General features: G+C 48.7%; 7 protein-coding genes across 7 annotated transcripts; 4 read left to right on the top strand and 3 right to left on the bottom strand.

Annotated features, from left to right (window-relative positions):
• Positions 1 to 1,371: 1,371 nt before the first annotated feature.
• K444DRAFT_621768 (uncharacterized protein) lies at positions 1,372 to 2,462 on the top strand. Its single transcript, XM_024881970.1, has 3 exons — positions 1,372 to 1,564; positions 1,618 to 1,961; positions 2,007 to 2,462. The coding sequence occupies exons 1-3, from the start codon at positions 1,467 to 1,469 to the stop codon at positions 2,252 to 2,254; spliced, it is 690 nt and encodes a 229-aa protein (XP_024727291.1). The 5' UTR covers positions 1,372 to 1,466; the 3' UTR covers positions 2,255 to 2,462.
• Positions 2,463 to 7,527: 5,065 nt separating this feature from the next.
• Positions 7,528 to 9,117, top strand: K444DRAFT_710179 (uncharacterized protein; the record flags this gene model as incomplete). The annotated part of the gene is made up of 3 exons (XM_024888215.1): positions 7,528 to 7,636; positions 7,691 to 7,788; positions 7,860 to 9,117. The coding sequence occupies 3 exons, from the start codon at positions 7,528 to 7,530 to the stop codon at positions 9,069 to 9,071; spliced, it is 1,419 nt and encodes a 472-aa protein (XP_024727290.1). The 3' UTR covers positions 9,072 to 9,117.
• Positions 9,118 to 13,082: 3,965 nt separating this feature from the next.
• Positions 13,083 to 14,912, top strand: K444DRAFT_575880 (MFS general substrate transporter). Its single transcript, XM_024877495.1, has 4 exons — positions 13,083 to 13,293; positions 13,343 to 14,272; positions 14,327 to 14,414; positions 14,476 to 14,912. Exons 1-4 carry the CDS (start codon positions 13,088 to 13,090, stop codon positions 14,749 to 14,751), a joined length of 1,500 nt encoding a protein of 499 aa, XP_024727289.1. The 5' UTR covers positions 13,083 to 13,087; the 3' UTR covers positions 14,752 to 14,912.
• Positions 14,894 to 16,928, bottom strand: K444DRAFT_575879 (uncharacterized protein). Its single transcript, XM_024877494.1, has 3 exons — positions 16,346 to 16,928; positions 15,957 to 16,295; positions 14,894 to 15,908 (listed from the first exon to the last, which is right to left on the bottom strand). The coding sequence occupies exons 1-3, from the start codon at positions 16,916 to 16,918 to the stop codon at positions 14,991 to 14,993; spliced, it is 1,830 nt and encodes a 609-aa protein (XP_024727288.1). The 5' UTR covers positions 16,919 to 16,928; the 3' UTR covers positions 14,894 to 14,990.
• A 63-nt stretch (positions 16,929 to 16,991) lies between these two features.
• K444DRAFT_575878 (Sm-like ribonucleo protein) lies at positions 16,992 to 17,840 on the bottom strand. Its single transcript, XM_024877493.1, has 3 exons — positions 17,700 to 17,840; positions 17,540 to 17,590; positions 16,992 to 17,482 (listed from the first exon to the last, which is right to left on the bottom strand). Exons 1-3 carry the CDS (start codon positions 17,799 to 17,801, stop codon positions 17,297 to 17,299), a joined length of 339 nt encoding a protein of 112 aa, XP_024727287.1. The 5' UTR covers positions 17,802 to 17,840; the 3' UTR covers positions 16,992 to 17,296.
• A 2,881-nt stretch (positions 17,841 to 20,721) lies between these two features.
• Positions 20,722 to 23,694, top strand: K444DRAFT_621761 (uncharacterized protein). The gene is made up of 2 exons (XM_024881969.1): positions 20,722 to 21,328; positions 21,387 to 23,694. The coding sequence occupies exons 1-2, from the start codon at positions 21,217 to 21,219 to the stop codon at positions 23,375 to 23,377; spliced, it is 2,103 nt and encodes a 700-aa protein (XP_024727286.1). The 5' UTR covers positions 20,722 to 21,216; the 3' UTR covers positions 23,378 to 23,694.
• K444DRAFT_267337 (uncharacterized protein) lies at positions 23,445 to 23,953 on the bottom strand. Its single transcript, XM_024871451.1, has one exon. It carries the CDS (start codon positions 23,821 to 23,823, stop codon positions 23,512 to 23,514), a length of 312 nt encoding a protein of 103 aa, XP_024727285.1. The 5' UTR covers positions 23,824 to 23,953; the 3' UTR covers positions 23,445 to 23,511.
• Positions 23,954 to 24,242: the final 289 nt, after the last annotated feature.

Raw genomic sequence — 24,242 nt, 5'->3', positions numbered from 1 at the left:
CCTGGGCCGGTATCCGAAGAACTCTGCCGCTTCAAAAGACTCGAGAACAGTGTGTCAAAGAACTACTCATGCTACTCATACTACTCATGAATATTCATGAGTAGCGTGAGTAGAATATGAGTAGCGTGATGTCCTAAAAATTTGAGTAGAGTAGAGTATATACTCATGAGTAGTATGAGTAGTTATGAGTAGCCGTCACGTGACAATAATAAATTAAGATTTATTTAATAATAATTAAATAATATAGGTATTTATTAAGTAGCCCTAGTAAAGGTAAGTTAGAGCTTATATAAGACTAGCTAAATACTAATTTTCTATAATAATAAACTAGTTATACTCTTTAGAATCTTGATTTCCCCTATCTTGCTTACTAAGTAATGCCACTGCCTAATTAGGCAGAGACATGGCGCTAGAGCGGTACTAGACGGGGGGCTTACCTAATTAGGCTAGTCTGTTACGTCTATCTGTCACGTGGGTACCTACTCACACTACTCATACTACTCATGAGTAGCTTGAGTAGAGTATGAGTAGAGTATGAGTAGCGCTATAATTGGTTGAGTAGAGTATGAGTAGGACCCACTACTCTACTCTACTCTACTCATTTGACACACTGCTCGAGAAGGGAGGCAATCCCTTCGAAAATCGCAAATCAAATCATTTGCAGCCTAGAATGAGCGCCAGCTATGTCTTCACTATATATTTGCAGCTGGGAACTAGTAAAAGCTTCGAGACGCATTTCGAGGGCATTTCGACGGGGCCGAGGTCGGCAACCCATTGCTATTCGGTTTCTACCAGTCAGCACATTGACGAGTGAAGAGGTCATAAACCCGCCGTGGGCTTTGGCCACAGCTTGAATTCGGCTCTGTGAAACATTCAACCCTCGCGCTTGTCGATGTCAGCAGCAGCACACAAATCCTAAAAAGCCACCGCACGTCAACTAGAGCAGTTGATAAGGAAGCCCAAACAATTGGGCCCAGTTGAATTTGGACTGGGTGCTCAGGTCCGACTTCGCCAGAACTTAATCGAATCAGATTCGGAGAGATTCCCACAAGATCTAGTGTGAAGATGTGTGGATGAGAAGGAGAGAGTGAAATGGTAATTCGCGGTTGCCGTTTCTCGCTTATCCAAATCTAGCCCCTGAGTGCACGTGCCGAATGCTATAAATAGCAATCATGTGACTGTTGCCTGGCACATGACCTCGATGTGCTTGCATTTGCCCCCCTTTTTAGCAGGGCTTGGTTGCTGCCTAGCAACAATCTCGTGATAGCGTGTCAAAGGCGTGTTCAGCTTTGCTATTTTGAATTCCCGTGTTTTTTCAATAACGCGACTTGAAATTCTACATAAATCCTCTCAATTTCCTCAAAAGTTGACTTTGAATCTCAGTCCTCAACCGAAGAAAACATTGAACACTTGAACATCATCCCTAATTCTTCACATATATTTCTAACAGAGAATCTTAACCCATCATGGCTTTCCCTCAATTTACGTCCTTCCCTCCTGAGATCCTGTCATTGATCCTTGGGTCGTGTCCGCCGAATGATCTCACTTGTCTTCGTCTCGCATGGTAATGCCTTTTGAAACATCGCTTCCCCGAGATCTCCTACTCACACCTTCCAGCAAGGCTATGTATAACCTCTCACCATCAAAAGAAGTTGTCTTCCTCGAAAATACCGACATTCGACCACTTTGTGGCAAGGACAACTCTGTTCCACGATATCCTCACAGATATGAGTGCCACAAAGCCTCCTATGAAGCAGTCTGCAAACGCAATGCAGAACTCGGGCGTTCAACTCCAGAGATGAAGAGGAAATGTAGGACGAGATGGTCATCAAATCACTGCGAATGCTACACCAGACATATGAGGCTGCATCGGAGAATCAAATCCTGGATGCCAAGCAGTCTTCATTATTGTGGCGAGTGTGAGATGTTTACCAAGAGGAAGAAGCAACATAATGGACGCTGTAAGTTCAGGGTTGATTTGTTCAAGCGCTTGCTGACAAGTGAAGGCTACCATGGCCGCCCAAAACAACGCAGATATGAAGGTCACTATTGGACACACACTTCAAGAGGTGGAGCATTTGGACGTAAAATCTGGAAAAAGTGGTTCAATAATCGTGCGATGAATCGTCTTGAGGCAAGGTTAAGACAAGACCGCGAGAATCAGAGGAAAGGAAGTAACAGATACTCGCTGAGGAAGTTGGAACCGAAGGCTGTGAATTCTAGAGTGGTGAGAGGCCAGCCATCATATTTTTAGGATTCTCGATGTGTATGAGAGTGGACAGTTCCACTTGGGTTGGAACGATGAGAGAACGAGTCATGAACGTTACGATATGTACAAAATTGTATTTACTGCTAGTCTCGATGTTCGGCTTTATGTTTTGCATGGACAGTGCTTGCTGTTTTGAAGCTCGTTCGTTCTAGAAACGCACCTTACATATCTGTAATGACAAAGTATATGCCTGGTTTCTGAGCGCCGGCTGTGACTTCTGGGTCTGCGAGCCTCCAATTTGTTCCAAGCTAAAAAAATCATGCACATGCAGCTTCGTCAATCAATCCGAGTGGAATTCTGAAAGTGACCTCTCCACACGGGTCAAGTCTGTTAGGATCCAGGAGGTCGGAATTTAAAAAGCTCGCCTCGTACCCCTTGTCAAAGATTCTGCAATGGCGGCGGCAGTGGTGTCTTGAAAATAACTGGACCTCTGCCAAGATTGGTACATAATTCTCTCTTCACGCAAGTAATTAGAGGAAACACTTGCTTAAAGTGAACGTCTAAGTTCGATATTGACACCATGTACTGCATAGACTTTGCTCCTAAAGTGGGTTTATGATTCCCAAACTGTTTCTGGGTCTTTCAGAGAGGCTGAAGGGAAGTCTTTGATCGATCTCGTGAAGCACCTCAATTTCGACGTCAGCGCTTCGGCAACGTTATCTAGGAACGGTCCATTTCTAGTTCTGACTCTTAATCCAAGTGCTATCAGAAAAATCGGTATTTTCTAGCCAGCAATTGGATTTCACCGAGAATTTCTTTCGACGGTCCTATCTCGGTCCCTCACTCCAATGACGACAAACGGCGATAGGAAGGATCGGATTATTATGTTGAGGCTCCATTGAAAGCTGGCCGTTCTCACGATGCTCGAATATCATGGAGGTCTCCCTCTGGGATGGAATTCTCTCACTTAAACTTTGGAGCCTATCCAAACCCTTCTTGAATGTCGGCTAATAACCAAGAAACACCAAACCTAGCGGGGATCGAGAAGCATGAGCCAACACTATCACCTTTAGCTTCGAAGGATTCCTCCTCGCCGGACTTGCCTTCTAAGAAACAGGAAGAAGATAAAGATAAACGAGGAAGAAAAGAAGGGTTGTGGAGGGGTCATTCCTGAAAGATCTCCATAAGAGTGACTCGGACAATGAGCAGAAGGACCATTGAAGTAAGTCGGCTTCGACTTACTTCTACCCTGACTGAGGCTATCTACCGAAACGGTCAAGAACATATACTCCTCAATTTCGTGGGTGGAGGCAAGAAGAACCCATTCAATTGGAGTGTTGCACGGAAAGCATTCATCACTTTGTTGCTGTGTCTCATGACACTATTCATTGGTCTTCAACAACAGCATACAGCAGTGAAATTGATGGCATGGTGGAAGGCTTTAGGGTATGGTGGTATCCACTGAACTTGGACAACTTGGGTTATTCTGCTTCAATTTTGCATGCGCCCTTGCTCCTCTTTTCCTTGCACCTTTGTAAGTCCCAACTTCTCGGAGTATTACTCTATTCCCTCCTCTGTACGGGGTTTATAGCAATATCCAACAGTTCCTGGAACATTCTACTCCCGAACATACTTTGAAGAAGTGTGCTGACCCCGATATCTTGGGGAACAGCTGCGAGCTTGCTGACCGAATGGTTACTACGTCGGGGCATGTGCGCGTTTCGTAATTGTCATCATCGGGCTGGCATTGGGAAAGGATATTGCAACTGTTCTTGTCATGAGAGCCCTCTCAGGTCTCTTCGGGTATGTAGGAACTACCCAAGTCAGTGAAACTTCTAGTGATAACTATCGACCAGACCATAGAGCTGTGCCCTATAGCTTGCTTCCCATATGTGGCTATCCTGGGAGCAATCGCTGCTCCTATCTATGCTGGGTTTATTGTCGAGACGACCGATTGGAGGTGGATAGAAGGCATTCAAGAGCTTGCAAATGTATACCTTTTGTTTGTCATTGCTGTCTTCCTTCGAGAGACAAGAGGAGGTGTGACGCTCCACAAGCCTGGCCTCTACCCAACGCAATTAATATGAGTATGGGAAGACATGCATGGGGTCTGGAGGTGGTTGTGGCGATGGAGCGGATTGCGCCTTCAAGAAATAGCGGTGGAGTGAAACAGGGAGAGAATCCTTGGCTATCATGATGTTTAATGAATTTCGTTCGTAATATGTATGGATTTCGATGGATTCCACTGCTCGGCGCTCGTATATAGAAGGAGGGTCTCACTGGGTCTGTGTTTAGTGGCCCAAAGCTTGCTAGGCCATTCTTTTTCTACTTAATGGTGATTGGTGGAAGCCTGTAGATGCATGATGTGTGATTCGGAGTTTGGCAAGCCATTGCAGGAGTTGGTCTTAGCTATCAGAAATGGAAAAAGCGGTCAATTTCGACAAATATCTCAGCATCCGCATGGCAGTTTGGAAGAGGTCTCACGTGCAATGAGGTAGTGCAAGCATAAAGCCCTCTGTTATCCGTGCACCAGCGTTGCAATGTTTACCCTTGCACCTTGCCACAAGGTCCCTCTCAACTGATGACCCGTGATACCAATACCACTGAGCTTCTTACTCCTGACATGCTTTAAAACTGTCCCGCTCCTGATCATGTTATTCATCAAATTATTCCATGATATTCTGCTGCATAGACCGACAGATTGTGGCTTTGGAGGGTAGGTTGTTGTGTAAGGAGCTTTTCTCAGTGAAAGAAATGACATGCACAAGCAACCACTTTATCTCTGTTGTTTGGCGTTATTTGCACCAACTTGCCCAGAATAACAGAAAAAATTCATCTCTTTCAGTTCCTCCACGTTGTCTCTTTGTTGACACGTCGAAGCGAGATTCAGGGGTTAGTCAGCTGACCTTGCTATCCTCTTCCTCTTGACAACCCGACACTCCAACAGCACCAATGCCACGTCTTTTCAAAGACAAATTTCCACAGATTTACACACTCTGTGCACTAACGCCACCACATCTTCTTGTTGTTAGCCCGTCATCTGCTGTCAACAATGCCTGCTACACCAAGTGTCACCGACCTTACGTCTGGCAATGGGGAGGAGATGGATGGGGTCATTGAGCCAGGTATTCATTTCATCCATGCTTTACACCACCCTCGGAGGTAATCTAAGTTCAAGTTAGGAGTTGCAGTAGTTGTCCAGATGAGAAAGACACAGCAGGGTGCTGCCAAAGGCATAAAGGAGGCTCATGTAAGTTGGACTAGGATGAAATTAATTTCGAAGGAGAGAAATGAGGCTCTGATTATATCCAGGAGCAACAAGAGCCCAACTTCCAACCTCCATGTCAAGTCCAATCTGCGTCGAATGAAGCCCAAGTTCGCCAATCCACGCCCATCGACCCTTACACTGCCTGGAATTGGCCCTGTTACCTCACTGACGCACAGGAAAATGCCCTGGAGGAGCATTTCGAGAAAGATCGATACCAATGGCGTATCGAGTATGTGGAAATTGCTTCACAAACTCGCGCTGATGTGGATATAGTCAAGGCAAGAGGTCCCTGGACTCATCAAATTGGCCCAAGCGTCTAACGTTCCCATAGGACTGGTTTAGTAGACGCAGACTTGCGAGTCGTGGCTGCTACCTTGATGGCAACCGTCGCGTTCAGCGACGAGTCAACTTCTGCGATGTAGGATTGACCTTTCAGGGATCGAGGGTGGCAGATAGCTAACTTCTCCTAGCCTCCCGCTCCTATCGTTCCTCGTCCTTGGGAATAGTTGCCGAGCTTCCTGTCACTCCTTACACTCTTATAAACCATTGTGGCTCTTAGGCTTCTACAATTGCTCTCTGAGAAAAAGGCTCTACAAATTTTGCGAATCTGTCATGGTTTCTCGACTGCGAATACTTTGGTCATACTCGATGGGCTGTTGAGGGCACACTGGGGGTTGCCATGGATTCTTGGAGCTCTAGCATGCTGTTCGCATAGGTTTCGAGGCAGAAGGCAGAATTTCGCAATTGGGGACATGATTCTTGGATTTTCGACTGCTTGGGCTGTTCCTCGCGGTTCTGTTCTTTCCATTGAGCTAAACTTACAATCGATTCTTCCAAATCTCTGCATTAAGAGATCGGACTATATTGCTGCATGATTTGCCCTCGACTGGAACTTGTGGTAATAGCAGTTCCTTGAATAGAAAGTGAATTACATGCTAAGATGCGCTCTTCCCAATCCTTGGTGCAAGCAGCTAAGCTATTAAAAATTTGATTCAAATTTATCAAGCTTGAAACTCATTAATTTCCATTGCAAAGTGGGCTGGCTGTCTGAGCTAGACAGGTCAGGGCTACAAATTTTGGTCAACTAACCAACCTCCAGACCTTCCTTCAGCAACCATCTAGACTCAGCTTGCAGAAGTCTTTGGGTGCCTGCATATTACTGCATCCACCGCCTTTCTCTACCTATTCTTTTGCACGTTTCGGCTCAGATAATAAATCTTGATTCTGGTAGTGTCACACCAAACTTGTGGGGTGCAGGTCGAGCTTCTTGCTATCAAAGCCTCTCGAACTCTCCGCCTCTAATGAAGTGACTTTAGGGCTTGGGATGCAGAATATGAGTCTCTTCAGCGTTTGTGCAAGGAAATGAAGACGTGATACAGGGAGATATGTGTGGATGTGTGGAGAAGGCTATGGGGGCGAGATACTTCCAACAACTTCTGAGTACCGTTTTCCTGTCTTCCTCTTGAATACATGTGCGGATTCCCCTAATCAGCGAAGCGTCTTTCTCCTTGTTCCTTTCTTTGGTGGTGTCGACGGATACGGTGTCTACATAACCATCTCACTTCAGACTTGACGGCTTTAGCTTGCTAAATTCGAGTCCTTTTAGCGTAATATTTCCGCGTAGGTTCACTTGCTGATTTTGAGCCGTTGAAGAACTCGAGACCAAGGCTGGGGGTCTCATGCTATCCCTCGCAGCAGTGATGCTGGTCCCCACTGTAAATTTACTGTAAATTCACCTTGGCTCCAAGCTGTAAATTTTTGGCCAGCCTCAGACTAGGCTGTCAGAGCTAGCCCAAAGCTCTATTTAAACTAGTCTGCTGACCTGTTCCCTCGTGACTTTTCTTCAACTCCAGACAATCACCATCTGGCCTTAGATCTCCTGGATCTTTGGTTACCTTTACGCTTCTTCCTCCTTGCACCTATTCCACTTACTTCTAATTTTCTTTTGCACGACATTGGGTTGGCGTCATCACGAGACCCACCCCCTGAGTTGCCCCTGAATCTCTTGAGCTCGGGCCTCCCCGCCTGTTGTCAAAGAATAATTGTCGACATGGCTTCTCAGTCTTTTACTCCGCCTGACTCAAATCGCTCTCCATATCGTCCTGAGACTATCGACCTCACGGGAGATGATTCGGAGGATGGCGATGGGCAGCAAACAAGTTAGCAGTTCCATCTCGCCTTTACTTTTGACATTCAGCTAAAGTTTGTTTCAGCTGTTAATTCGACGAAAACTAACCCAAGTGCGAAAGAGCGTGCAATATCAGTCAAGCAGGGAAATCCGCGATCAGATAGGCCAACAAAGAGACATGATGTGAGTCTACGCGGTCCATATCTTCCCTTCCAAGACACAAGGATTGTTTTATCTAACCTCTTTCTGTAAAGGAATCGAACACTGGCGCCACAGCTCAACAAAGAAATCCCTTGGCTGAAGCTGCGGCTGAAGCTACCGATACCCATGCCCCTCCAACCGCCCCTCAACAACAGTCTCAACAGATTGGTGCAGATACGGAGGAGAAAGCTCCGAAAACTAAGAAGAAGAATCCCTTGAAGGGCCAGGCTTCTGCTGCAGCTAGCATGACTTACACACCTCCAATCCTTGCCCCTCAAACCGCCTCTCGACGACAACCTCAACAGGGTGGTGCGAATAAGAAAGAGAGAGCTTCGAAAAACACAAAGAAGAATCCTTTGAACGCCCCGGTTTCCGCGGCAGCTAGTACGAGTTACGTGCTTCCCGCTCCTCCCCCTCTAATTGGCTCTCAACCACCCTCAGACGTAGGTCTCGTACGTGAGCGTATCCAGGAGTTGGGTGATCTCGTGCGGTGTGTGTGCACATATGATACGGGTAACCGCCAAGATAGCCATATCGGAAAGGCTGCTCTAGGAAACCCACGACAACTTCCTACTACCACCGTTGGACCCCAATCACTGGTTTTGCCAACCGATACCCCATTCGCTCCTTCGCAACGGGCTAGAAGACCTTGCGCACGAGGAGCACAACGCTTCTCACGAAGAGTAGGAAGAGGGGCGAGGTTCGATTTATCAGACTTCTTCTTCGACGAAGATTGGAGAACGAATCCAAGAGGCTACGCTGCCTCATTTGAGTTTATGGTCACGCGCAAAAACATTAGAGGCTTAAAAGCTATCAAAGGAACACTGATCAACACGACCGGCGACAGAAAGGGCGATTTTAAAGTAGGGGTGAATCCCTTGATTGTGAACGAATTTCTAAAGAGAATCTACCACCCTTACAATGGGCCAACATTCAGTAGTCGGAGTAAAGACTATGGAGACATCGTTGACTGGCTCTTGCATCTTGGGAAGGCGAGGCGGAGGCAGTATGGGAGATTTGCCACGAGCAAAATCCAGTGTGCATTTTCTGAGGGCGACAAGGAACGAGTCAGGCGCTTGAGAGAAGATCCTTCGCTGAGCGCTGGACTGGAATTCCCTACCTTGAAAATGGCGGGCATCACAATGGGCTTGAGCCTCATTGACGGCAATGCCCCTGCTCAACCCGTCGAGGAAGATGAATTGAATCAGAGTGAGAACTCCTACTACGAGGACGGCGATGATACCGGTGGAGAGGATGGCAACTGAGTCAATCAGCCAGAGACACGGCCAGTAGCAGTGGTGGCTGCTGATGATTGCATCACATCTGTTGCGCGGGGCGAAGCGCCCATGGACCAAATTACACATCCTCGCCAACAACATAAGGGTCTGAAAGGGAAAAGATGCCTGCGAGCTGGCTATATTTTGAAGGAGTTTCTGCAAAGTAAGCCATAGGATGTTTGGATCCTGGTCTCGCTTTAGATGGATGGTTTTGGAGCGAGGTTCGCCGGAAGCGAAATTTTACTACTTTCTGGATGATTGGTTGATGGAGGGATTTCTTTTCCAATGTTTCTTTTGACATCGAGCCTCAACGTCAGACATCGGTGATTCTTGCTTTTCTTGCGCTGCTTGCTGCTTGGTTCTCTTTTCTCCTTGCTTTTTCCTTGGCTTGCCCACATCTTCTGCATTGTCGACGGAGTCAGACTGCGTGTGGCAGTACACTGCCTAGCTAGACGTGATCGACCTGCACATAAATCTCTCCCAAAACTAAGGCCACTTAGTGTTTCTTTCATGGTGAGAATCTAACGTGGACCAACGGTGTAACCCATTGATCGCAGCAGGGAAAATTGAAAGGCAAGGACAGGATCTTCGAAACAATCGAAGCCTCAAAAAGTAAGACTAATCTTCCAAGAAGCAAAACAAATGGCTCTTGCCATCAAATATCGGACACAGAGCGTTAAAGCAATGTGGAAGGACTCGTAGGCTGGGCCTCCTGATTGTGCATCTGCTGAAAGATGGCCAGAACGGAACCGGATCCATGGTGCAATCACCAGCAGGAACTTCGAACATCGCAGATCACGAACACTCCCTGCCAACTTCGGCAGGCGGTCCGAATAGTTCGTGGGCAGTGTGTCTGAAGATATAATAAATCTTGAAGATGAACGGGAAGGATGGAGGTCGGAATAAAATTTGCCCAGCTTCGGCTCCGGTGGCGCGCTTGACATGCCACTGAAATAAAGCCACCGTGGAAGATTTCTTCTTTCTCCTTTCCTCCCTGCATTTCTGTCCAACTTTCTATTCCTCGGGCTCTGAATTAATCATATCGAAAGGCTCTGAGGACAAGCGCTTTCAGTCAAGGCTCTGGTTTTGCGTTGCTGTATTGTTTTGGTTGAGTAAGTACGCGTTGACTCAGCCAGGGGAGAAGGGTGACGCGCTCTGGATTCGAATTGAAGCCGCCATTTGAAGGACGTATAATACTTGGATTGATTCTGTTGTGGCTGCTGTCAAGGCTACGAGCTTCCCCAAAAAGGCGTGCTCGATTGAGAGTTGGTTTGCACCTGCCGATTCCGCAGGTTAAGAACGCTCTTGTGCGGGGTCAACGGACTTTCCGCGCAAGTCAGCGTAACGAAAGCCGTCTCACAAATTTGTTCCTCGACTCCCTTTCCGTGTCTCCTGGTCTTCAGTTCTCTACGAGGAAGCCACCCAAAGGGGAGGCTTGGAGAGCTCTGTCCTGCCTCAAGAAAGACGTTGTGCGTCCCACTCATAGCTCCAGGAAGTCAACTGTAGTAGCAAAGCTTTGAGAGACCGCCGCGAATTCATACGGGTTCTTGTTTTTCGTGTTTGGAAAAAGAAGGCGTCTTGTGGCAATCTTGCAATTGGATCATTTCAAACTAGAGATGGCTATTGGCCTGCTGGTGTGCCTCAACTGTACACCGCCAAAATCTCCGGGGTAAAATTGACCTCAGTTGTTAGTCGCTACTCGGTGGAAGTGCTGGAGTTATGTATACGGCCAGCAATGTTGGCAGTGCCTGGAGGTTCTATCGGATGACAGATCCCGAGGGTATGACACCCATGTGGCTCAGCTTCCTCACACAGTTTCAACCCCACGGTGTGGAGTTGCAGTGGCCGTGAGGTCGCGTACCGAACTCCGCTGTTCGTGCTTTGTTTCTTGCTTGAAATGCTCTATATTCCAGTCCTAAAGTAGCTGAAATCAGCTTGTCTGGCTGGGGTGGAGATCGGTTAAAAGGTGCAATTCATGGGTCTGGTGAGAAGTGATTTGCTCTCAATACTCTTTAGGAGAAGGAAGTTCCATGTCTCATCAACGCTTTTACAATATGCATACTGTGTGGTCCGAAGCTCGCCTCGGCATAGGGCTTGAGACAGCAGAAGTTGTGCAGCTTTTGTAGGGTTCGGTGGCTCAGTTCCCGCCTTGCTGTCCGCAAGAAGCTGAATAAATCGTCAATCTCAACATGCACTTCAGAGGCGCGTCATAAAGTATCCGCGCTACAGAGCAGCTTTGAAAATTCGCCTGCACAGGACAGCACCTCAAAATGTGCTTCGATTCTGAGGAGTAAAGGGGGTGGACACATCGGATTGAACTCCTGTACATGCAGCTATATGTTGGAGACAGGTGTTGCTATAGTGAAAGCACGTGCAAACCCTATCTGCTAAACTTTTAGGCGTAAAAGCCTCTATGGCAACAGCACAGCGACATATGATCACCTTACATGAGTCCAATCCGATGCGTCCGCCCCCTTTACCTCCTATACAAATTTACTATGTGAAATACTTGGCACAGTCGCTAGTATGGCCCAGTCACTTTCGCGAACCACCAGTAGTAACTGGTGGGAGTTACGAACGGGTAGCCGGTTTGAACTTTGAACATTCTGAAAAAGAAGTGGGTTTCAGGCATCACTGGCTAGCTACGCTAAAACAACCTTTCAAACCCCCTGCAACAGGCTAGGTGGAGACGCCAAGCAAGCCAGCTGGGCTACCTTCCTCTCTGGACCCCCTCATGTCTTGTCAGCATTGTCACCAAGTTTCCCTCAAGGTTGCCTTGATTCGAAATCCACGATAGTGCAAACATTTTGGCGGTAAATGGCCCGACAATCAGTCCAACCAAGGCTTAACAGCGGACGACGACCAAAGATTTGAGGAGGTTGAGAGGTGGGGGTGGTGCGGGAACCAATTCGCGTGAAATTCTCCCTAGCCCCCCGCACTCTTGTGGAGGCGTCTCGCTAAATATGGATATCCCCTGTCTACTTCATACAGTAGGCTGTCTTCAGCCATTCCCTCACTTGCCAGACTGCCAGTACTAAAGTAGGCTACCTGACTCTTCTCTCGTCAGGCCCAAGGCGAGGGTGCATGAGCCTCCATACTATGCACCTCTCGCGTGGCTTACAAGGCCCAGTTGTCCACTAAAGCAGTTACCCAATAGAGATTTGAGGATCTTCCAGGGCGTTTGATTTCGAACTGTCCGGCGAGCTGCATCTTTCCTTACCTGTCATTGCAGGATGTGCCATTCAACCGTTGACCGTTATTTGCTTCTGCCTCAGGATTCCGAATGGCTGCTGCAACAGCAAATCAAACCAGCCTACCCGTTCGTAAATTACCCCCACCAGTTAGTTACTGCTGGCGGTTCGTGAAAGCGACTGGGCCACACTACGAGTAGCGACTGGGCAAAATCACGTGCAAATTATTTGAAGGGTTTAGTAGCGAAACGCCTACACCACTCAACCGTTCAAAACCATATTTGACGATCATAATATCACAATTTCAAGAAACTAATATTACATCCGGGCTTGCTAGAGTGTTCTTCGCAATCTGTAAACTTCTCAGAATTTTCTGAGCACTTTGAAAAAATCTCAAAATTTTGGTATTCTAACAGGGGCAAAAGTGTTTGGGCAGTTGCTAGTGAGCCCTTCAAATAGTGTGCACCTGATTTGGCCCAGTCGCTACTCGTAGTGTGGCCCAGTCGCTTTCACGAACCACCAGTGGTAACTGATGGGAGGTAAGCCCGTGAATTTCAATGACGATCTCCGCCTTGCATTGGACCTCGTTGTAAGTATGGAAATGACACGGAGCACGGTGTCGCATCCGCTTTGGGGGCAGGTGCTGGAGGGTGCGGAGATAGCTTTTCACTTCCTTATATTTCCTTCCGGTCCAAGTGAACTCTCTCACAAACCATATCACTCTGAAATTGTCCTCGAAAACTCGGGATTTCTTAGTATTCCAATTCTTTGTCATTTTGAAGCAGAGTCGGAGCCTCGATCTATCCCTCGGAAATGGCCGCGGAATCGTACACACCATCCTCGTTGGAAACTGGTTCCTTTCAAGACAAGCAACCTACTTCAAAACCCCATGAAATAGTTGCCGTTTCTCGACAGCAACCTCTAGAGTTGAGTGCAGATGATACAGACAACCCGCGATCATGGTCCCAAAAGAAAAAGGTTTCTATTGGTCTTTTCGCTCTGATGTCCACCTTCGTCACGTAAGCCTACCATCAACACTTCACCAATACTGATTGACAATACGCCCAGCACCATCGGAACCCCCATCTACATAGGAGCAATTCCTGGAATCCAACGGCAGTTCCACATCACCACCACACTAGCCATCTCCCCCATCTCACTCTACGCTTGCGGTCTCGGAATCGGCGCCCTCATCGCAACCGCGGCCTGCGAGATCTACGGCCGAAGAATCGTCTTCCAAGTCACCCTCCCCATTGCCCTAATCTTCACCATCGTCGGCGGGTGCTCTCAGAACTTTGCTACGCTCGCTGTGGCTCGCACTCTGGCCGGTCTTTTCAGCGGTCCTTGTCTCACTGTTGGAGTCGGCGTCCTCAACGACCTCTGGGATCTCAGCCTCGAAAAAACGGGAACCACTTTCGCAGTCTTCTTCGTCCTGTTCGTCATCTTGGCCACGCAGATAGGTCCTATGGCCAGCGCTGCGATCATTGAGCACCATTCTTGGCGCTGGACTTTCTGGGTTGCTGCTATCCTCGTTGGCATAACGACCGTTTGCAGCTTTCTGCTTCCGGAGACGTATCATCCACAGATCATTCGTGCTCGCGCGAAGAAAATGGGACAGGCGTTGCCGTCACGGGGGACAAATGCATCTATTTTCCTGACAGCTATTGGAAGGCCGTTGCACATGATGTTTGTCGAGCCGATCATCTTCCCAACCGGCCTCATGCTGGCTGTCGCACAGTCTGTCATCATGGCATATTATGTTGGGTACGCACTTCTCTTCGAAAGAGTGTACGGCTTTAGCCAGTTCAAGGTCGGGATGGCGTTTGGTCCGTTGGTTGTCGGGGCTTTTCTCGCCGTTCCAGTTGTGGCTCTTTTTGATAAACTTCTGTACCAGAAAGCAAGGGCAGAGGCGTTGAGGTTGGGAAAGACGGTGGCACCAGAGAAGCGGTTGTACCCTGCCATGTTGGGAAGCATCACTCTTCCCGTCTCATTGTTCTGGTAAGCTCTGCTCTTCTTGACCGATGCATGAGGGAAGGATACTAACGTGAAGAGGCTCGCCTGGTCCGGCAGGAAGGAAATCCATTCTATCGTGCCTATCCTCTCAGGCGCTCTTTTCGGCTTCTCCAACGTCCTGACCATGGTATTTCCCTCCCCTCTCCCTTCCGACCGTCCCTTTCCAACTCTCGTCCTAACAAACACAGCTCTGCCTCCCAATTTACAACAATGACGTCTACACAATCCACTACGGTGCCTCCGTCCTCGCCGCCACAACCTTCATACGCTTCACCATCTCGTCCAGCTTTCCTCTCTTCACCGCGCAGATGATTGATCGGCTGGGCTTTGCGTGGGCCACGAGCGTGTTGGGCTTCATTGCTGTGGCTTTGATTCCGATTCCGTGGGCGTTTTGGAAGTGGGGGCCGAGGTTGAGGAAGGGGACGAGGTATTTGAGGCATTTGGAGGTTGTTGAGACGAGGTGAGGGTGGTGGGAACCGGCAGAGTTGAGGAATCTTTTGTGGCGAGGGAGTTTGGTGTTAGATGATTTGTGCATGGTGTGCTTTGTTGGGTACGGAGTAATGAAGTAGCGAGTAAAGCAGCATAAGTGATTTCAAAAATGAAGAACGCTTGATTTTGACAATTGTCTGTGATACCTTATTGCGATCGACGGAGCAAGGGGCCGGGGAGGAAACCATGGTATTCTCATATGCCTCAATCTATATCATATATCCCCACCAGATGTCACAGCTGCCTTCGCCTCCCTCGTAAATTCTGCCCACTGCGTATTCGCCCAACCCCTCAACTTATGATTCGCCATCCCTCTCTCTGTCATCTCATCAAGTAGATCCCAAGCCCTTTCATCCTTAGAAACCACACATCTCCTTACCAACTCTTGCGCAGTTCCGGTCCTCATCCACCACCCCTTCTTCCCGTCTTCTACTTCCTGCCCCTGTCCAACTAGAATCATCTCCTCGAGATACCTGAATGCGTCTTCGTAATCGTCTACTTGCAAACACGACAAGATCAAACGGTCATAGGTTAGCCTGTCGGCTTTGACCCTGAGCGCCGCCATCTCGGCTGCAAGGAACATGGCCAGGTCTTTCTTGTCTTTTTGTTTCGATACTCCTTGAAGCAGGATGTTAAACGTCTCTGTGTTTGGGCCCTCTTCACAGATATCATGGAGTTTTTTATACACAGAAATCGCTTCGTCCACTTTTCCAAGGACATTTAGAGATTCGAGGATGACGTTGATAGCTGCGATGGGAATTACATTGCCTGCTTCACAAAGGGACGTTAAGATGGACCAGGCGTGTAAAGGGAGAGACTCAGAGGAAGTGAGGTAGAGGAATAAGGGGCGAGTTGTGCTGATATCCGGCAATACGCCGGCTTTGGTCATGATGGTTAGGATCCTGAAAGCGGTTCTTAGATCCTGAACGCCGACGTAGGCGGTCAGGAGTGCTTCGTAGTGGTAAGGGGAGAGGGCTGATTGCCTCTTTGACAAGATCCTGATGCAACTGGTAGCGAGAGGGGGATCGGAATGGCGGGCTGCCAGGTTGAGGGTTGAGAGGCACATGCCGTCTGAAGGCACCATATCTGACGTTTCGATACGGCATTTCCAGATGAACTTCGTACCTTCGTACTAGCAATAAAATTAGCCAGGAATAGTGAAAAGGGAGAGGCGACATACATGGAAATCATTGCTGAATTTGTCGAGCAGATAGTACCAGACACTGGGTAGTATCCCGCTTCTCTGGGTATGAAATCTATACTGCAGCAGCTTGAAAGCTTCGTCCAGTTCCTCCGCCTCGCAGAGTTGGAACATGAAAACATCATAGAGCCATGGCTGAACCATTATCTCATCCGACTGCATCTGCTCCAGCTTATCCATAGCAACTTCGTATTGCCGGTCACGAATAAGCCCTACGACCAGATGATGCCAACCCTCTGGAGAAAGCCCGAACCAACGTTCTTTCATCTCTTGCATGATCTGTTCGCGGAGCAGGTAATCGGGATGAATTGCCAGCACCTATTTCCTCCAGTCAGCCAGTATCCAAACCTCTCTCTATGACCACAAACCTGCAAAACACCGTGGTAAAGCCCAGAATCCACAGCAATCCCCTCCTGCTTCATCTCAACTAAAATATCTTTCACCACCTCCGCGCTCCCAAATTCCGCATCCACATTCGCCCTTATAAGAGCATCATAATGTATCAGCGCTGGCTTCTCTCCCTTTTCTCGGATGAGGAATTCCACAAGCTCGGCGATCCTATGATAAGCCCCTATTTCCGTACACAGCTGCCGCAGTTTTCCATGAAGCTTTGCGATTTCGTAATTGTCGACTCGATTAGTAACTTTCACTTTGGGAACGATGGAATGGTAGCTTTCTTCATTTCTGGGAGGAATGGTGCGAGACTTGTCTTCAACACCGGTAGCAAAGTCAGGCCTGCTTGCCCAGCCTCCTCCCCATAACGCTTGGGGTCGAGTCGAGCTATGAAATCGTCGAGTTCGCGGACGGACGGAGGGATTGGGAGTGATGGGAGCTTTTCCGGGGATTGCTCTGGATGGTATGGGATGCGCGGAGGTTATTGTATTGATTGCAGGGCAGAGGCAGCGCCATAGTCCGTCAATTGGGATTCGAGTGGTGGGCATTGAGATGCGTGATGTTTTCGCGAGGTGAAGCTTCAATTTTTGAGCCCTGACGCAGCCTTGCAGACGGTCACGTGCGATTGTCAACAGAGCTCAAGAATAAGTTACATACTTCTTATCTAGCAGGAAAAGAGCTTTATTTTCTCGGCGCTTTTTAGAATTCTCTGCTTAAGGGGGTATGTTGTGTCATAATTCTCAGCCCATTGCGCATTTGCCTTTGATAGGCCTTGCCTAACTTCGCGAACTTGCGCCGTCCTTTCCACAGCTCCAGCAGAGGTCCCTAATCATCTCACTTCATGACCTCATGCCAATTAATCTCTCGTAGCTCCAGCCAGCGAGCCGATACGCCAGGCTCCGAGTCCTGTATCACCTCTCTCCATCTCACGAACCTCTCCCTCCTCTACCCCTCCCTCTCGCACCACCTCGTCCCCTTCCTCTATCCCCACCACCACGGTGATCACCCCTCTGCGCACCTCCCCTACCACCTCTGTACCCGCTGCCCTGATCTCTAGACTGTTGCTCCTTCACCAAGTCGATAATCTCGTCTGGTACACGCAGGTATTTGATCTGCCAACAAATCCCATTAGCCACCTTTTGCTTCCCAAGAGACTAGATGCGACATACGTTATTTCCCTTAACATAAACCTCCGGTAATCTGTAGAATTTATCGCCATCCTATTATTCCCACCAAATTAGCTTTCTCCTCCCTCCCTCCGGCTTCTGTCACCATCCCCTCCCTTCCTCTTCGCTCTGCCCTGCCTCAGGTCTCGAGGGGGGAGCATACCGAACTAGTCTGCACCACCTCCTTCAACGTCAAGTTCATCCAGGTATCGCACGTAACGAGGTGTCCGTTCAGCGTTTCGCCGTTCTTGAGCTCGACCAGCATCGGATGGCCTTGTGCGGCCGTGAGGAGGCCGAGAGGAAGCTTTTACTATCATTAGCCTGCAATTCTTGCCTTTGGGTGAGGCGCAATAGTGACGCGACCGCGATGGAAGAAAGGAGGAGAGGACGTACCATTGTGGATGGTTGTGTTGTGATGTTGCTTTGGTGGTGGGCTGGAGCTTAGAGAATCATTAAGTTGATATTGCGGGTTTGCGCGGGAAGGGCACCGTAGCGATTGGAGAGGCGATGCACGTGACTTGAGGAACATACAAGTTCACTTTCGCCCTCTTCGGGGTGTAAGTTTCGCTCTAAGAGCTGGGTTGGAAAGCGGATTATTTATGGCAAATCATTGGGTCGCGCTTGGCTGTTCTGGAAATCCGGTTTCACGAATTCTGGGCATGTTTACAAACACCTCGCTTGACAGAAAGGGGTTGGCAATTCGAGCTTAGGATGAAGAGAGAGTCTCCTGTATTGTCCAATTCGATTATAGTACTTAAAAACTCTGTGCGTGTATATCAGTCGGACTCAGCCGAATGAGCATCGAATTTTCCCAAAGTGTGATTGGAAAATTCCAAAAGAAAGGCTAAATTCCAACAAGCCCGCATCCAAAGGTAAAACATCAGTTCCAATAGTCTAAACCTTTCACAACTTCGCACTGCCAACTGACTGTTTCTTATTTGCCTCCACTTCCTCTTTTAGATACTCCATTAGGGGAGCCAAAATTCGCTCATCTTTGAGGGCTTGGTATATCCGACTGATGTGAGATCCGGTGTTGAAACGAGGCCGCTGTTAATCATTATCTCTTCCATTTGAGCTCTCAAATTTCGGATGACCAACAAGATCCCGGTTAATTGGAACTTTCAGCTTGTTTCTAATGAAGCTGTACATGCGCTTGGAGGTGCTGCCTAGGCACTCTGAAGCATTTGGCTTGACGAGATGGCTTTCTCTGTTGGCGAGGATGATTTTCTCCATGAGAACAGCAATCTCTTTAGTCCAGGAAGTAACTAGAGCCACGAGGTTAAAATTTCCAAGCTTTATGCCAGTGTTCCAATATGCGACCAAGGCGTCAACCATTAGGTGTTGAGCTGATTGAGCAATGGTGACGAAGTGGTCGAATGAATCCTTGGAAGCGGTATCTCAGCCAGCGATTGGAGAATTGTCGACCAAATCGTGGTATGAAGTAATTGCAGTCGCTCATTAGGTGCGAATTAACGGAAGGCATCTGATATAAGATTTTAGATTTCCGGCTTCAACTTAATCATAAACTGTTCATTCATGGCGCGGAGATTGAGAGCTTCGCAGAGAGCATAAAGATAGGTCGAGGACGTCAATGAGACTATCTCAACAGCTGTAGTTGTAGCACGAGCGCGGATCAAGACCGTATTGTTGACCGCTTGGCTTGATGACCCATGAGTGCTCATAGGGTTCGCGACGCAAGACAACTCAGATATGTAGCTGCCATGTTGAGGTCGACGCTATTCAAGGTATGAGATCGTTAGCTGCGAGATTCGGCGGAAGGTTGTAGGCTTAGCCGGCATCTAGAAGCTCTGTGCTTTGAACAAAGAGTAGTCTTCCGATTTTGTCTAGGGACAATCCTGTCGTCTCTATTGACGAAATTATCGAGGATGCTTGGGAATTTCCTCCGTGATGGATCATGTTGTTGGCAACATTGATCAGGAGATCGTCAGTTGTGGAGTTCAATTCAATCTCAATTTGCGATCGTGCGAGACCAAGATCTTCAAGAACGGGGCCTAACCACTTACTGCTTGTCCTCAATGCGTAGCTGTCATGATGCGGTCTTCGACTGAGAAGCACACTAGAATCTCCGATTGAAGCAACTTTGGAGCCTTTCAGAAAACCGAGAATGGTTTGAGCCACTTCTACCTGGCTCCTCTGAGGTCGTACTGAACTAATGAAGGGATGAAAACTCTCTGTTGTTCCCAATGTAGCCTCTACGCGTATTGCCGTGAGAATCGAGGCTGGCACCGCGAGCATATCAGCTCAATGTTGGGCGATAGTTGCAACTGAAAGTGAAAAGGCAGTGCCACTTGGAAACCTAGGAGTCTCCCCGGACTTAAAAGAGACTGGATTGAGCTTGAATGTCTCGAGAGCTTGATCTGCTGGAAGCAACGTTCGAGATGCCCGTGGTCTTATCTATACTCGAACTTCAGGATTTCTTTCTAAAGTGGCAGCACCGTGTGAGTGGGACTTAAGCTTCCTCGAAGCGGGACCCGCGGAATAAGGTCATGATGCAGTAGCTTGAGCAGCGAATCGGTAACCTCGAGACGAACCCCCGAGTGGCCTCTTAGTAAAGAGTTACAACGTGTTAGGATAGCACCTCTAACCCACAATTCTGGCATGAGCAGCTGGGCGGTTTCATGCATGTCCTGGAAGTGATTCTGGGCAGCATCTGTTCCGTCTGCGACTGTAAGATCCCACTCAGCTGCAAATTGCTGCCTTGACTCGATGAGTCGAAGAGGAATCAAACGCTTTCCTCGATCTTGCCCACAACGTATTGTGGTAATTCATCGTTATATGCATGAGCTTGATTGCTGTGCAAGTGTTGATAGAAGATTAATGTTAAATGCATCAAAAATGGGAGTAATCCACCTGGCAACTGCAACAAGAGCAGGCATTGTCAGAGAATCTCTTTCGAGGTTGATTTTATGCTTCTTGTCTAATTGGCAGAGAGGCGTCGCCACTGAATATGTATCAGCCTGTAAAACTCCTGTCAGAATCCTCAAGCGGATGGATTTTAGGTGTGATACAATTCTCGAAAATGGCAGTATCATAATAAGAACGACGAACCACCTTTCTAAGAACGCGCTATTCACGTGACATGTCACGGGAAGGTGGACGAGGTGGATTGCAGACCCGGACTCAGAATCAGGTCTGGCTCCTCGGATGAGTTCGTCACTCGACACCTCGACTTGACGACGTCAACGTCAAGCTTTTCATAGCAGATTTGGCTTTCGATATGAACTTTGGTCCTCGCCCGTTCCCGACGCAGCGGATCCACCTGCCTCGTCGCCCTCCAGCCATGACCGCGTTCAGGCTTCACAATCACCGGATTTACATCGCCAGATTGGGATTTCATGCATCTGATTCGTTGTCGGGCCGCGGGTGGCACCATGCCCTGAAATCCGCAAAGCGCTGTGTGCCCGAGTCGTCGTCAGCGTTCTGCTGAATCCCCCCACACGCCGACGAACTCACAGAGATTGCGCAGCCACACCGAAATATTTCAAGACTACTTCTTCAGGAGCCACCCCAGGCTGCGGTTTGAGTCCTTTCCTTTGCTGTGTTTGGAAGAAATTGTCCTCTTCAGGCGTCGACAAAGTCGGTTTTCCTTAGGCTGACCTACGTCTGCCGCCTTTTCGTATTCATATTTCCTATCTTCTATTGTTTTGAGGGTTTCCAGTATGCGCGGCCTTATCGGCACCGCTTTGGTGCTCGCACCGGCGCTCGCATCAGCTCTCAGAGTGCGAGAAGTCGGCTTCGATCACGAACGAGTGGGAGAAGTTGCCGCTATTGGTATTCATCCTATACGTTTCTCTTGGAGAATGCCTAGGCTAACACTAATTAACTCAAGACCGTTTATACACCCAGATCAATGTCGATATTCCGGCTGGTTCAAGGTCACCTGATGGGTGGGAAGCGGATTCATACCTATCATTGGCATTTCGCCTCCAACTTCTCAATTCTGAGGCAGCTTGTGGCTATGGAAATGTGACTGTAGAGGGCCAGGAACTACCTCAAACCCTCAATGGGGATGTCTCGACAGGGAGTGGCACTTTTGCTATCAACCAAAAGAGCATCGTCGCCTCATGGTCGTTCAACTGCATCAAAATCAATGGTGTTCCCAACTCTCAGTTCATGAAGTTCATTGTCGACTTTATCGATGGCAAGGCTGTTCAAAACGTCGGGTTCTCCGTATTGTTTAGACAGGCAGGGGCGATGGAGATCATGAATATCGAGACAGACCTCTCCATTCCCGACCAGATCGCCGCCAACCCCAACCCGCAATCTCTGCAGCCAGTTGATCAGGAGGACGAGTTCCCTCAGTGGAGCATCGAGGATGATATTGCCGAGCTCCAGTGGATGGAAGCCCAACTGCAGGAGCTCGCATATTTGATCTTCGAGAAGAAGCATGCCATTCGCATCCACGCTTCGCACCGCCTCGAACCAGAGATCGAAGAATGCGATAGCCTCAAGTGTCTTCTCAAGACAGTTGCTGAGAAGGCTCAACATGCCGCTCACCATCTATATGGGAAAATTCGAGGCGACTACGAAGATGATGAGGAGTTTGATGATGAGTTTGACCACCCACATTTCAAGCCTCACTTCCCGAAGCTTCCAATCAAGAAACCTCATTTCCCAAAGCATCCGCCCTTCCGTGGCGGCAAGAATTGCACTGGGCCCCCAAAGGGTAATCACACCCACCCAGGAAAGCCTCACTTCCCACACCATCCTCTGCCAATTTGCAGATACCCTCCACCTCACCACGGAAAGCCGCCTCATCATGGAAAACCACCTCACCATAGGAAACCTGGAAAGCCCCCTGGACATCCTCCAGGACCACCGCCAGAATGGGCACACGAACCTGACTTCCATCACGGACCTGATATGGATGGACCTCATCCACCCCATCACCCCGAGGAAGAGCATATGCCTCCTCCACCCCCCAATTTCGATGAGCCTCATCACAGAGAAGGCCACCACGAACCCCCACCAGACTTCGACGGACCCCATCATGGAGAAGGACACCATGCTCCCCCTCCTCCTGACTTCGACGAGCCGCCTCACCACGGCCCCCCTGGTCCCCCGCCTCCCGAATTCGAGCAAGAACGCATCGAATTCCCAGGCGACGAGCCCCATGGACCTGGTCACAGAGGCCCACCCCACTTCGATGGGCCTCCTCCTCATGGCCCACCACACTTTGATGGCCCCCCTCCACACGGCCCGAGAGGCCTCGTCAAAGCCTTGCAAGTCATAAAGTTCACCGCCATCGGTTTCCTCTTCGCATTCCTCATCCTCGCTCTCCACCGACGAGCATGCACGCCCAAACGCCGTGCAGACCGGCAAGCACGACGAGAAGAGCGCAAGCGTCGCCGAGCCTACCGTCGAGCGGTGCACAAGCACGCTATCACTCGCCTCCTGGCTCGCATCTCGGGCAACGAGTCGGATTCTGAATCTGATGATTACGAAGAGAAACGCAGGGCTTTACTCTCAGATGCCGAAGATGGAATGTCTACGACAATGACTGAAGATATCACGCAACTTCGCAACGCAGCAGAGGTTGTAGGTGATGTGGTTGTTGCCGAAGAAGACCGTTCGATGACCGTTGTTGAGCCAATGCCCATCCCGGCAACGGAGACGAGGCCGTTGATGCAAGATTTCGAGACTTTGAGTCAAGTTGGCGATGGAGAGGAACTGCCTGCTTATGAAGACAACGATGGTAGTGAAGCGAGCAGTTTCGTTGCGGATGGGTTTAGATATACGCCTGGGAGCACGGAGTATAGTCCTTCGCATTCGCCGGCGGGGAGTGTGAGTGATATTTTGGGTCCGGATACGAAGTCCTAGTTGGATGTTTTCTTTGTGTCATTGTTGGATTTTGGCGACTAAGAGCCTAATATACCTTACCTTGCTGTAGAATCTTTCATTGTCTCATATTGGGTTTGGGTTTTTATTGCATATACAGATACGACATCGGATGACTATTGTCCAGCTGAGGAATTACATTGGAGAATTGAAATGACCATCTGGCAGGCACTTCCCTGATTCTCTGCATTTTGAGTGAACTTTTGATGACAAGTGTCAGGAAAAGGTAAGGTAGCTAAATTGAAACTTACGGAACAACTACAAAGGTATGGTTTTTTAGTACTTCTCTTCGCTGCGCCAGATGAGTTGCCACATTCATTGCATAGGTTAGTGACCTTCCTTGGTCGTCTAATTTTTAGCGTCACTGTTGCGGTGCATATAGTCATCTGACGAAGGACGGTGAGAAGCTCACAAAGTCGAATGAACATTACAAGAAGGAGTTGTCACACTTCAAGTTTTCTATCGGTCCGAAGACCGGAGAGTTTGTTGATCGTGAACCTCGGGCCCTCCCATGGGTGAGGGAAGAGCTCGCCAGCACAAACAGTCGACTCTCAGATCTGAATTGCTATCAAAAGGCTGACAAGGACACAATCAGAAATCTCAGGGGTCTGAATGCAGACCTCAGACTCGACATCTCGACCTCTTTTGGAGAGTTCGTCTGTGGAGACTTTTGCATGCCTGAGATTGGATGCAGTCTGGAGTTCACGCCAAAAGACGTGATAACCATGGATGCTCGGCTTATTTCTCACCTCGTGTGTCGTTTCGATGGCTAAGTCAAATCGAGCGGCGGAGAAAGCTGCACTTCTCCAAGACTTCATTGCTCGTCGAGAACTTGCTTACGGAAAGT

Source organism: Hyaloscypha bicolor (genome assembly GCF_002865645.1).
Source record: "Hyaloscypha bicolor E unplaced genomic scaffold K444scaffold_183, whole genome shotgun sequence".
Lineage (NCBI taxonomy): Eukaryota > Fungi > Ascomycota > Leotiomycetes > Helotiales > Hyaloscyphaceae > Hyaloscypha > Hyaloscypha bicolor.
The sequence above is the reverse complement of the archived record's forward strand: the minus strand, read 5'-3'. Positions and strand labels throughout refer to the sequence as shown.

Excerpts from the sequence above, each read along its gene's own strand:
- K444DRAFT_621761 (XM_024881969.1), top strand. The coding sequence starts at position 21,217 with ATGCGCGGCCTTATCGGCACCGCTTTGGTGCTCGCACCGGCGCTCGCA. Across the intron at positions 21,329-21,386 it reads GGGAGAAGTTGCCGCTATTG|ACCGTTTATACACCCAGATC; the intron begins GTATTCATCCTA and ends AATTAACTCAAG.
- K444DRAFT_621768 (XM_024881970.1), top strand. The coding sequence starts at position 1,467 with ATGGCTTTCCCTCAATTTACGTCCTTCCCTCCTGAGATCCTGTCATTG. Across the intron at positions 1,565-1,617 it reads ACTTGTCTTCGTCTCGCATG|CAAGGCTATGTATAACCTCT; the intron begins GTAATGCCTTTT and ends CACACCTTCCAG. Across the intron at positions 1,962-2,006 it reads GAAGCAACATAATGGACGCT|GCTACCATGGCCGCCCAAAA; the intron begins GTAAGTTCAGGG and ends TGACAAGTGAAG.
- K444DRAFT_267337 (XM_024871451.1), bottom strand. The coding sequence starts at position 23,823 with ATGTTCATTCGACTTTGTGAGCTTCTCACCGTCCTTCGTCAGATGACT.
- K444DRAFT_575879 (XM_024877494.1), bottom strand. The coding sequence starts at position 16,918 with ATGCCCACCACTCGAATCCCAATTGACGGACTATGGCGCTGCCTCTGC. Across the intron at positions 16,296-16,345 it reads TTTACCACGGTGTTTTGCAG|GTGCTGGCAATTCATCCCGA; the intron begins GTTTGTGGTCAT and ends TGGAGGAAATAG. Across the intron at positions 15,909-15,956 it reads AATTCAGCAATGATTTCCAT|TACGAAGGTACGAAGTTCAT; the intron begins GTATGTCGCCTC and ends TTTTATTGCTAG.
- K444DRAFT_575880 (XM_024877495.1), top strand. The coding sequence starts at position 13,088 with ATGGCCGCGGAATCGTACACACCATCCTCGTTGGAAACTGGTTCCTTT. Across the intron at positions 13,294-13,342 it reads CTGATGTCCACCTTCGTCAC|CACCATCGGAACCCCCATCT; the intron begins GTAAGCCTACCA and ends CAATACGCCCAG. Across the intron at positions 14,273-14,326 it reads CTTCCCGTCTCATTGTTCTG|GCTCGCCTGGTCCGGCAGGA; the intron begins GTAAGCTCTGCT and ends TAACGTGAAGAG.
- K444DRAFT_575878 (XM_024877493.1), bottom strand. The coding sequence starts at position 17,801 with ATGCTGGTCGAGCTCAAGAACGGCGAAACGCTGAACGGACACCTCGTT. Across the intron at positions 17,591-17,699 it reads AGGTGGTGCAGACTAGTTCG|GATGGCGATAAATTCTACAG; the intron begins GTATGCTCCCCC and ends TGGGAATAATAG. Across the intron at positions 17,483-17,539 it reads TTTATGTTAAGGGAAATAAC|ATCAAATACCTGCGTGTACC; the intron begins GTATGTCGCATC and ends ATTTGTTGGCAG.